Source organism: Loxodonta africana, chromosome 14, assembly GCF_030014295.1.
Source record: "Loxodonta africana isolate mLoxAfr1 chromosome 14, mLoxAfr1.hap2, whole genome shotgun sequence".
Lineage (NCBI taxonomy): Eukaryota > Metazoa > Chordata > Mammalia > Proboscidea > Elephantidae > Loxodonta > Loxodonta africana.
Window position 1 is genome coordinate 53,653,016 of NC_087355.1, and position 12,225 is coordinate 53,665,240.

At 37.9% G+C, this 12,225-nt stretch overlaps 1 protein-coding gene across 3 annotated transcripts in view; it reads left to right on the top strand.

Moving 5' to 3' along the window:
* The window catches only part of ATP6V1C1 (ATPase H+ transporting V1 subunit C1), a 106,682-nt gene that overhangs the window by 70,411 nt on the left and 24,046 nt on the right, over window positions 1–12,225 (top strand). For all 3 annotated transcript variants that reach the window (XM_064267985.1, XM_010588438.3, XM_003408425.4), the window contains exons 2-4: window positions 5,777–5,945; window positions 7,054–7,121; window positions 10,014–10,099. In XM_064267985.1, the coding sequence (XP_064124055.1) occupies window positions 5,814–5,945; window positions 7,054–7,121; window positions 10,014–10,099 (286 nt within the window). In that variant the 5' untranslated portion in view covers window positions 5,777–5,813. The remainder of the gene's footprint in view (window positions 1–5,776; window positions 5,946–7,053; window positions 7,122–10,013; window positions 10,100–12,225) is intronic.

Here is a 12,225-nt window from a genome sequence, read left to right on the forward strand (position 1 = left end):
AGTCTTTTGTTTAGCATATCATTTGCCAACGTTTATGCCAGACTTGCGGTATACAGTAGTAAACAAAGGAAAATAATTAGGTATAAAAAAGTCATTTGATGCAGTCAGAGGAGGTGGCAGTGTGCAGGTCCTTGGTGAGTTGATAACCAGTGGACATCAGTTTTGACCCTTTGTTTCTTTGCAGTTGAGAGAAAAGGGAAACATGTTCAGTTAGCAACGTGGATTTCATTTTCTGACCAAAAAAAAGCATCCATATTCATCTGCAGAGATAATTTTTTTTTAAACTAAGCTTAAATGTCTTAAATTTTAATGAGAACATTTTTATGTGGCTTCTTGTATAAGTGACAGGTTAACGGGGACATTGTTTAAAAAAAGAAAAATGTGGCTTTACAAGCAAGGCTGATGTATTCTCAGGGGCAGTTCTTGCATTCACCATTAGGGACTTAAGTAGCTTGCCTTTACCATCAGACTTTTAGAGTTTGCTCTGACCAGGGGACAGAAGAACTGAGGCCATGGTCTTTCCTGAAGTGCCAGAAAGCCAAACCCATTGCCATTGAGTCAATTCTGACTCATGGCATCCCCATGTGTTACAGAATAGAACTGTTTCATAGGGTTTTCTTGGCTCTAATCTTTACAGAAGCAGATTGCTAGATCCGCCTTCTGCAGCATTCTTGTATGGGTTTGAACTGCCAACCTTTAGTCGAATCAACCAAAATCAAGTGCCTGAAGTACAGATAGATTCTTTCTCAGGCCCCCTCTTTGATATTTTTTTACTCTATTCATCCTTTTAAATTAAAGAAAAGAAAAAAAAAAAAAAGGCTTAGGAACCTGCAACTTTATCGATTTTAAATTTATGAACTACTCTAAAATGAGGATTTGTTTTCCTAAAAATCCTTAATAAAGACAACTTTAAAAAACATGATTTAAATGTTTTTCATGGCACCTAGTCTTTCTCTAACTGGACTTTTTGATTAGTTCAGATTCATTGTTATACTTACATTTCATTTATTCATTAAACAAGCATTTGTTAAGTGCCTGCTATTGTCAGGAGTTGTATATGCTGGGCCCTATAAGGCCTGTAATGTCACAGAGAAGGTATGACCTTGCCCTTCAGGTTTTCCCGGTCAAGTGGAGAGGAAAACAGCGTTTATAAAAAAAATAAGGGAGCATAGCGTGATATAAGTACTTAATAGTGGCATTTATAAGCTATTAAGTAAATCAGATGTTTCCCACTTGGAGAACTGGGGAGAGGATGGGTTGGGATATCAGCTAAAACAGTCACCCCCAGGAATGGAGGTGGTGTGGGAAGGGGAAGATCTGTGTTCATTATTTTATTCATTTCTTCTGACAGCTCTGTGAAGAGATTTATAGTATTCTCACTTTACAGATGAGGAAGCTAGTAAGCCAAGGTTTTGACTGTGGTACAATCTCAAAGCTTGTGTTCTTTATGATTTTGCAAGTCCTTTGAGCCTTTGATTTTTTATTTTTGCTTTTCTGTTTGGAGGAGTCTTTGTTCTTTCTGAGAGGTAGCATAGTTTTGGTTATTGGACTATGCTGTTCTCGCAATTGTGATGAGCCTGGATGAAGAGGGAAAGGTAGCTCAGATCCCTTTATCTAACAGGGTTTGTTGGGCGTAGAAGGTGCCCTAAGCCCGAAACTAAACACCCGGCAAGGGGGTTTGAGGTTACATGTGAATGTCTTCAAATAGAAAAGCTCAGGCAGGCTTGAGTGCAGAACATTCTCTGCTCCTTGCATGGCACAGTAGAAAAAACATGGCCTTTAGAGTCAAACACAACTGGATTTGAACCGCATCTGTCATGTTGTGTGTTCTTGGGTAAATTATGTAAACTCTATCTTACAGGGTTGTTACGAGAATTAAATAAGGATGATGTATGAGAAATATATAGCGCAGACTAAACATACAAGGCACCTTTTTCTTTTCCTCCTTATCTCCAGTTAGACTCTAGAGAAGGTTCCAGCTAAAAGGGAGCTGCTTTATAATTTTCCTAGGCATTCTGGACTATTTGTTTAGAATTTATTGCATTTGCCCCCGATAAAAGCTCAGTGAAGTAGGTAGAACAAGTATTGTTTATAGATGAGAAAATGATTTCTTGAAATCCTTTGGAAACCTATTGGATGAGAAAGATTTTGCAGAACTCTAAATGGTATGATAGTGACATCTACTGTAACAGCTCGTATTATTGCAGTCTTTGAAGAAGCTGAGGTTAGATGATTTAATATGTAGTTTTACTAATCATTGGGAGGAATTTAACACTTGATTTCATTACTTGACCTTTTTTGGGGGAGAGGAGGTATAAAACATGTCATAAACATACTTTGTTAATAGAACCAGTTGTATAAATAATTACAGTAAAACTTGAATTTACCAAAAACAACCATCACTTAAAGGACCTGTGTCTTAGTTATCTAGTGCTGCTGCAATAAAAATATCACAAGTATGTAGGTTTAACAAACAAATTATTTTCTCACGGTTTAGGAGGCTGGAAGTCCGAGTTCAGGGCCCTGGCTCTGGGGAAGGCTTTCTGTCCCCATTGGCTCTGGAAGAAGGTCTTTGTCTCTTTTGAGCTTCTGCCCCTGGGCGATCTCCATGTGGCTTGGCATCTCTGTTCTTCCGTCTCTGTTGCTTGGTTGTTTAATCTCTTTTCTATCTCTAGAGAGATTGATTTAAGACACACCCTAGCTTAATGCTGTCTCATTACCATAACTAAGAAAACTGATTCCCAAATGGGATTATAACCGCAGTTACAGGAGTAGGATTTACAGCACGTATTTTGGGTGGGGACACAATTCAGGCCATAACAACCTAGATTTCTAAAAGAGGTTTAGAAATATTACAATATTCACAGAACTTTAAAGTTCCATATAGTCCTGTGATTGTGTTTGGGCTAAAACTGGATTTGATAAATTCAGGAATATTAGATGGAAGAAACCAGAGATTGGGAAACAGTCCAAGCCAGAGTGGCCAAAGGAAAGTGAAAAGGTAGCAAGTGTTGGAGAAACTTAAGCAAGGTGATCCAGATGTGGCAGAGAACAGGAATAAGGGCTGACAAGAAGGTAAAAGATAGCATTGCAGCATTTCATCAGGAATTTATTTTGAAAAACTTCCTGAGATTGATTCTGGAGTGATAAAGATGTGGGCCCTGTAACAACACATCATTAAAATTGTTGAACTTATTAACCCTGAAATACAAAAAAAAACCCCAAAAGACCAAAACAAACAAAAATTGTGTTCAGTGCGTTATACTTGGTCACAAAAGGATATAAACAAAGCATTCTAGAAGAAAACGGAACAGAAAAGTTGTGCTTGGAGGATTAATTGGTAACTAGACCACTTTATTCTCAGAATATCCTGTTTTAAAGTTCACTAAAATTGTATTTTGTATAAATTGGTTCTGTGTTGTTATATTTTAACTTCTTTGTCAAACCCTGGTGGCGTGGTGGTGAAGTGCTACGGCTACTAACCAAAAGGTCGGCAGTTCACATCCACCAGGTGCTCCGTGGAAACTCTGTGAAGTAGTTCTACTCTGTCCTGTAGGGTCTCTATGAGTTGGAATCGACTTGACGGCAGTGGGTTTGGTTTTTTTTTTGGTAGTAAATCAGTCGTATTTTCATAAAATATTTAATTCTGAAATATTTCAAATATGTGGAAAAAGTTAAAATATTTCAGATTACTATACACATGTACCCACTGCATAGATTTATCAGATGTTAACATTTTGCCATATTTGCCTCAGATATTTTTTTAAAGAAATAAAATATACGTACAATTAAAGTCCTATTTATACGTGTTTTTGTCCTTTTTGTAAGTATATAGCTATGAACAACGTATACCATTTATATTTTTAAAATTAGGGAAATACAAACTCTGCAGGTGAAAACTTAAGTTGGTAATGGCTTTGGAGAACAGTTTGGCAGTGCCTGATAGAGTTGACAGTGGTCTGTATCAGTTAGCTCATGCTGCTAGCAAATCACCCCAAAACTTAAAATTATGGCTTAAAATTATGATTTATTATATCTCATCATTTTGTGAGTTGTCTGAGTGGTTCATTGCTTCTTTTACCTGTGCTTATTGACGTGGCTGCATCAGCTGGAGGATTGGCTGGGCTGGTAAGTTCAAGATGGCCTCACCCACTTGTCTGGCAGTTAATGCTGGTTGTCAGCTGTGGTGGCATTGGTTGTCCACTATGTGGCCTTGTTTCTTCCAGTAGGCCAGATTGGCTTTCTTATATGGTGGCCTGTGGGTAGAGGCCCAAGAAACAGAAGCCGTACTTAAGGCTACAGCTTTATTACAGCCAAAAAAAATACAATTAAAGAGAGTGCGAGGTTTGGGGTGAGGGGCACAGTGCCAAACTTCCATGTCTGCTCTTCCATGTATGGTCACCAACCAGGAACCTCATTTGATCTTCAGGATGTCAGGCTCTTATCGGCCTCTCCACATGGCCATGATAGATTACACTATGCCTTGTGAAGCTTGGAAACCCTGGTGGCATAGTGGTTTAGAGCTATGGCTGTTAACCAAAAGTCGGCAGTTTGAATCTACCATGTGCTCCTTGGAAAACCTATGGGGCAGTTCTACTCTGTTGTATCGGGTCACTGTGAATTGAAATTGACCCTACGGCAATGGGTTTGGTTTGGTTTTTTGTGAAGCTTAGTAAGCATTGGGCCCCCTCTTGGACTGGACAGCTCCCATTCATTGGCTTCAGGTGTTGGCATGGCTGGAAAGAATTGAGAACAAATGTGAGATTACCCCCCCTCCCCAGCCCATTGGCTAGAAGGAATAAGAGCAAAGTCCAAGTTGCCCTCCTGCCCACCCCGTGATTCCGTACCTTGTGTGGTGGTTCTAATGAGGACATGTTAAAGTGGAAGTAGTAGTAATGTAGTGTTTTCATTTTTACTAATTCTTTTGTGTTCGTGGGATTTATCCCCTTACATTCTGAATAGATTTGGCCCCCACTCACCTTCTTATGTGTGCGTGGGGTGGGGGGTAGAGAGACTGATGGTCGAAGGGGGGGAGGATGATTCTTAATGGGACCCTTTTTGGAGAGGCAGATCCACGGCCTTTGCCTCACTCAGACCACACGGAGTTGTATTTAAAAAAGAAAGTCTTATATTTTAGATAGCAGTGCAGATTGGAAAGAATGTTTTGCTCATTCGTACATGTTTTAGCTTGATAGCAAGTAAGTATAGCAGGGATTTGAGGTGATTCCTCTAGCTTGGCTGTGGTGTAGACTTAACCAGATTTGACTAGGGTAGGATTTGCCAGATGAGGCAGATTTATTTGGTGGCTGCTGTTCAGATGCACTGATTTAACTCAGAAATCTCCCAGAGGTAAAAGTTATGCATATTTTTTATTTCCTACTTTGAATTTATGTTTTAAAAGTTAAAATAGACCTATAAATTTGTCATCCCAGCTACTGTTGTGGAATGAAATTAATTGGTGGCTGCTGTTTCGGGTAGTCTCAGCTCTTGCATTATTCTCATTTAGGATGTTTTATAATTAAAAAAAATTAGGTACTTTGTGTTTTCAGGTCTTTATCATCTTTTTCCTAGTATCGTAAATACAGTCACCTTTTAACTTGTAGATAGATATACTTCCAGGTAAGCAAAATTGACTTGACTTTGGATCCTACTGCAGTGTTTGCATTAGTTTTGATACAGCTTGTACTTGATCACTTGTCCTGAGACTCTGAAGCACCTTAGAAACAAATAATATTAAATGTAGGTTTTTTTGTTTGTTTTGTTTTATATCTTAAAGTCTCTCTTGATATTGGAAGAAATACCTGGTAACAGACATGACTGAGTTCTGGCTTATATCGGCTCCTGGGGAGAAAACCTGTCAGCAAACATGGGAGAAACTGCATGCAGCAACTACAAAGAACAATAATCTTTCTGTTACTTCAAAGTTCAACATTCCTGACTTAAAGGTAAAGCTCTACTTTCTACAATAGTGTGTGAATTTGTTATCAAGAGAAGGACCAATTCTCTTTGCTATTTCACTTTGCTTAGCGTTTGGCAAAAATGAGGTACCAAGGTACCCAGATGAGAAGGGAACCCTCTTGTCTCTAGTCACTGGCATAATTTAAGTCATGTCTTGACCTTTCCAATCTTCAGATTTTAGGTAGTGAGGAAATTGAGATTTTAGAATTAAACTCCCAAAAGGAAATAACACTTCTTGCTACTTAAACTTTTTTTTTCAATTGTAATTTAAGTTGTTATGAGAAATCTTATAAAAATATTTGATATACATTATTTTGCAGAAGTGAAAAATCTTAGTAATATATTTTTACAATACCACAGTGAATAAATTTTTCTTTTATATAATGCTCACTAATGTTGTAAATGTTTAATGACAGCACCTACTTAATCATACTTGGCAAACCTAACCTAGTTATTCAGTCTAATTGATGTGTTTAACATTATTGAAGATCAATAACCTAGCAGCATTGAAGAGAACCAGACTGCCAGGAATCAGTTGACTGAACCTTTGTAAAGGACGGAAAAGATTATGTTTTGCTAGTTAAGTGAAGCAATCATAGGCAGCGCTGGTTTAAGAAATATGTGATCACTGGTTCTTGTATTTTTTTGGATTATGGATTCCTTTGAGACATTGATATAAGCTGGACATTTCTTCCAAAACATGCGCATTTACACACATACAGTTTTGCATACGAATTTCAATTCCTGACTTTGTGATACACGTCAGCCTCAGAGTCTGCTCAAGAGCCCCTGTTGTAAAGCATGACTTCCGGTGACCCACCATCACTGTGTAGTGCGAGCAGAGGAATAGGCCTGCCTTGGAGGAGGCTTCACATCTTAAATGGAGGATGTACCCATAAATTAGAGGATTATCTTGTACATATAAATAATTTTTGAAAGATCTGGCAAACTTTGGTCTTTTAACCATGTTTGCAGTATATGAAATAAAATGTGAAGAACTTAAGATTTCTGGGCCCTTCAGATCAAGATGTCCATCATCTTGTAAAAGAAAATAGGAGGAAACCTAAATGATAAAATGCTGTCTTTCTCTTTTAGGTTGGCACACTGGATGTCCTGGTCGGTTTGTCAGATGAACTGGCTAAGCTGGATGCATTCGTAGAAGGGTAATGTACTTCTTCATTTGTATAGAGTAGAGCAAAACGAGCCACTGTTATTAAGCTACCTGGACATTGGGTTTATTATCGCATGTACGCTCTGCTTATTAGAATGGTTTTAGAAAATGGTGATTTTTTTTTTGTTTGCCTGTTCGTAAATTGCTTTATGAAGGTGTAATTTACATACACTAAAATGCACCTGTTTTAAGTGTGAAAATGATTCTTTTTAAAATAATATCTTAACTGAGTTACAATTCACATGCCATGCAATTCACCTTTTTAAAGTGTTCAATTCATTGGATTCTAGTATATTCGCAAGAGTTGTGTAACCATTACCACAACCAATTTCAGAAGATTTTCATTTTCCCCCCAGCAAACATCCTGTACACGAGCGGTCACTCTGTCCCTTCCCTACTAATCTTTCTGACTGTATAGATTTGCATATTCTGGACTTTTCATCTAAATGGAATCATACAATATGTGGTCTTTTGTGCCTGGCTTTTTTCACTTAGTGTAATGTTTTTAGGATCTGTACATGTCGCAGCATGTATCAATACTTTGTGTCTTTCTATTGCATAATATTTCCATTGTACGGATATACTACATTTTATTAATCCGTTTATCAGTTGATGGACATTTGAGTTGGTTCCACTTTTTGGCTATTATGAATAGTGCTGCTGTGAACATTTGTGTACAGTTGCTGGGTTGTATGGTAACTCTATGTTTAATCTTTTGAGGAACTTCCAAAGCAGCAATGTATGAGGTTTCCCATTTCCTACATCCTTGCCAATAGTTATTGTCTGGCTTTTTGTTTATAACCATCCTTTGTTGTTGTTGGGTGTCATCGGGTCTGTTACGACTGATAGTGACAGAGTAGAACTGCCCTGTAGGATTTTCTTGGCTCTGATCTTTACAAGAGCAGATCACCAGGTCTTTCTCCTGCAGAGCTGCTGGGGGGCTTGAACCGCTAACCTTTTAGTTAGCAGCCATGTGCTTAACTGTTGTGCCACCAGGGCTCCTAGTGGATGTTAAGTGGTAAATTGTGTTTTTTGATTTGCATTTCCCCAAGAACTAATAATATTGAGCATTTTACTATGTATTTATTGGCCATTTATATACCTTCTTTAGAGAAATGTCTGTTCAGATCCTTTGTCCAGTTTTTCATTGAGGTATCTTTTTTTTATTGAGTTGTAAAAGTTCTTTTTTTTTAAAAATATATTTTGCTTGCAGGTCTCTTATCAGGTATATGATTTGCAAAGATTCCTCCCGTTCAGTGGATTGTCTTTTTCTTTTTTCTTTACTGTGCTTTAAGTGAAAGTTTACAGTTCAAGTTAGTTTCTCATATAAAAACTTACAACACATTGTTGTGTGACCCTAATTGCTCTCCCTACAATGTGACAGCACGCTCCCCTTCTCTACCCTGTATTTCAGCCAATTCCTGTCTCCCTCTGCCTTCTCATCTCGCCTCCAGGCAGGAGCTGCGCACTTAGTTTCAGGTGTCTACTTGAGCCAAGAAGCACACTCTTCACCAGTATCATTTTATGTCTTATAGTCCAGTCCAGTCCCTGTCTGAGGAGTTGGCTTCGGGAATGGTTTTAGTTCTGGGCTATCAGAGTCCGGGGGTGGGTTGTCTTTTCATGTTCCTGAATAGTGTCCTTTGAAGCACAAAAGTTGTCAATATTTTAAAAAATTATGGCCCTATTGGTTCATGTTTAAACTATTGAACACATGTCTTAATTTAACTTCCGCTATCCCTTCCCTGCCATTGTGCGTATAACCATCAGAATAGTTGTCCTGTGCCCCATTTTCATTATGCTACACCCCTGTCTGAAGTCCAGGTTTTAGAAGCTCCAGTCTACCTTTCTGTCTGCAGCCTGGTGCCAGCCTACTTTCCTATCCTAGCCCACCCTCCCCTCCTCCTCAGTATGAAACTCCTCTCAGTCTCAAGTCAGTTTCTCTTAATGCCTCTTGTTTTTCCTCCTCTTCTAATCTCTGATTCATATGATACCCTGTGGCAAGAATATGCCTTCTTTCCATCATCCCATTCCATTGCCCTGCTCAAGAGCCATTATGCTTTCTTACTGACAGTACCTGGAAATGATCCCTTCTTCCTTTATGAGTCTCCTTGTAACAGCTGGCACTTACTACACATTGCTTTATATTTAGTAATTTGTGTTACTTTGATATCTTTCCAATTAGATTTTAAGCAATGTAAAGATAGTGACTGTGTCTTGTGTAATTTTATATCCCACTCAGGGCCTATAGGTGGACGTGTTATGGGGAAAAGAACATCAGGCTCCAACCAGTCTTGTGACTTTGGATAAGTCACATAATCTCTTTATACCTCGGTGTCTACTTATAAAGGGATTGACAAGTTGAAGTCTTGTTGCCTCAGTAGTTATGGTAGTATGGTTTTCTCTATAGCACAGTTCCTTGTAAATAGTAGATGCTCAATAAATAATGAATAATGTTGGACCTCATTCTTCATCTCTGTGGTTGTGTTCTGTTGCCTGTCATATCCCTTGTGTTCTATGAGGAAGCACAGTGTCTGGGTACTTGATAAATGCTCCATCCCTGACTCCTCCTTTGTTCTTGGTTCTTGCAGTCTGATCCATTGTCCAGTTTCTCCTCATATAATGTATGGCTATTTACAGACTGTTTCTCACTAGCTTCCCACCACTTTTTTTCCAGTTAATTTTTGCATCCAACAAAATCTTGGTCCATTTTACTCTTAAAATGTTTTATAGGAGGTAGGACCCCATTAGTTCTGTATTATACATGTATAAGTATAATGGATGGGATGAGCATATATAGTCAAATTCATATCTTAATGTAATGTGTTTATTGAATAGCATGGAATTTAGGTCTTTTTTCTGAAAATAATTGTTTTTTTTTTTGAAGGGTGGTAAAAAAAGTGGCCCAGTATATGGCTGATGTATTAGAGGATAGTAAAGATAAAGTTCAGGAGAATCTCTTGGCCAATGGAGGTAAGCTCATGTTTGATTTGGTAATCATTGACTTAAATAAAATGAATGACTTAGTTATAAAAATAAAAAATAATGTTAAAAAAAAAATCCTATAGATAAGGATGTAAATATAGTTAGAAAGCTGTTACAGTTCTTTTGGCGATATTGCCAGTTACATCTTATCCCCTGAAACGCAATCTAATGTAAGACAGTCTTATGTAATATATAATATGGTTAACGATGTGGATGTCGAGTCTTCCCCAGAAGCAGTGTTACAAACATTTACCTTAGTTTTTTCCAGGATCTATTCGTTAACTCACAAGTAAGTTTCCAATTTATGTGACTTAGCATTGTTCCAGTTGGATACCTGCTGTCTTCTCTAGCTTTTCATATTTAATAACACCCAGCTGCTGTAACTATAGTAGATTAATAAAATTATTGCAAGTAGTCTCTGATTTACCACGGGGTTCCATTTTGACAACTCCATGATGAGTTGGTTCCGATGTAAGTCTAATACCTCTTTTTTTTTTAGATTTCAATATTACTCCCTTTTATTATCAGTATCTTTATAAATCTGATTTTTGTCTTTGAGGGTTGAAAACATTACATATAAGCTTACAGATACGATGACATCAGCAAATTACAAGCTGTAATGTTGTATGTAGTAAATACTACTAACAATATAAATATTAAAAAAAAGGATGGTCAGAAGTGCAATTTGTCATAACTCCAATATGTTGTAAGTTGGGGACTGCCTGTAATTTTATTGCAGGGTAATACTTCTGCTCAAATTTGAATATGTCAATACTTTAATACTCACTAAGGAGCGCTGGTGTGCAGTGGTTGAGTGCTCAGCTGCTAACCAAAAGGTTGGTGGTTCGAAGCCACCAGCTGTTCCATGGGAGAAAGATGTGGCAGTCTGCTTCCGTAAAGATTTATAGCCTTGGAGACTCTATGGGGCAGTTCTACTCTGTCCTATAAGGTTGCTATGAGTCAAAATTGATTCAATGGCAGTGGGTTTTGTTAATACTCATAAAATATTAGGCTGCTGACCACTCTGTAGCTAGAAACTAATATTTACCTAGAGTTTGCTATGTGTTAATAACGGCTTTGTAAAGATAGCTTTGACCTTATTGTTGTCGTTTATACTTGTTATTTCCTTATGAAATACCACTTTAGCATTTGCTTCATTTTAAATTAGGTCCATCATTGGTGCTATAAGTCATCGTAATAGGAAGTAACTGTTTCTTTTAACTATATACTGTGTTGCCTGCTGTGATAAGGTCATTATATTTTAAATCCAGTGTTCTCTAACTTCATTTCTTTTTGTAAATAGATGATAAATATTTATTTAATAAAAAAGATAGTAATTTATCCTTATCCTTTGTTGTAGTGATCTGACCTAATTTTTTACTGTGTCCATTGATTTGTGTTTTGGGACATCAGAACAGAAGGGAGATGTGTTAATTTATGGTGTCTTTATTGATCTTCTAGGTATTTGATGAACTAGGGCAATCAGTCTAGTACGTGAAACGGGTGAGCAGTTTGTGGGACAATGCATCTAATGTTACTTTCGGAATATCGTCCATGTTTTTGACTGTGGGTATTATGTAAGGAGACGTCAGAGAGAAAGATACTTTGATAGGAACTGTGTTGTCAGTTAGCTCTGTCATACTCGACATTTGGTTTCTCTGACTTTGAGCCCGTCAGATTTGAGGGTGAAGTTGTCTTGATTCCTAAACTTCCAAGTAGTTTAGGTGTCTTCTTGGCTCTGCATTTTTTATTTTCCCTATTTGAAAGTGAATGGATCTGTGTTTTGAAGACTGTTGAAGTGTGTTGTTAGTCGGTGTCGAGCCAATTCAATTCCGACCCACGGCAGAGTAGAACTGCTCTATAGGGTTTTCAAGGCTGTGACCTTTTGGAAGCAGATTGCCAGGCATGTCTTCTGAGGTGCTTCTGGGTAGGTTCAAACTATTAACCTTCTAGCTAGTAGTCGATCATGTAACGTTTGCGCCACCCCTCTCCCCCAGGATTACAAGTAGTGTAGACTATGCCCAGTGTAGACGTCTAGAAACAGTCATCACATACTTCTAACCGGCAGGTTCATTTTCAGTTTGTTTGGGTAAGTTGGCAAAGAAAGAACATAC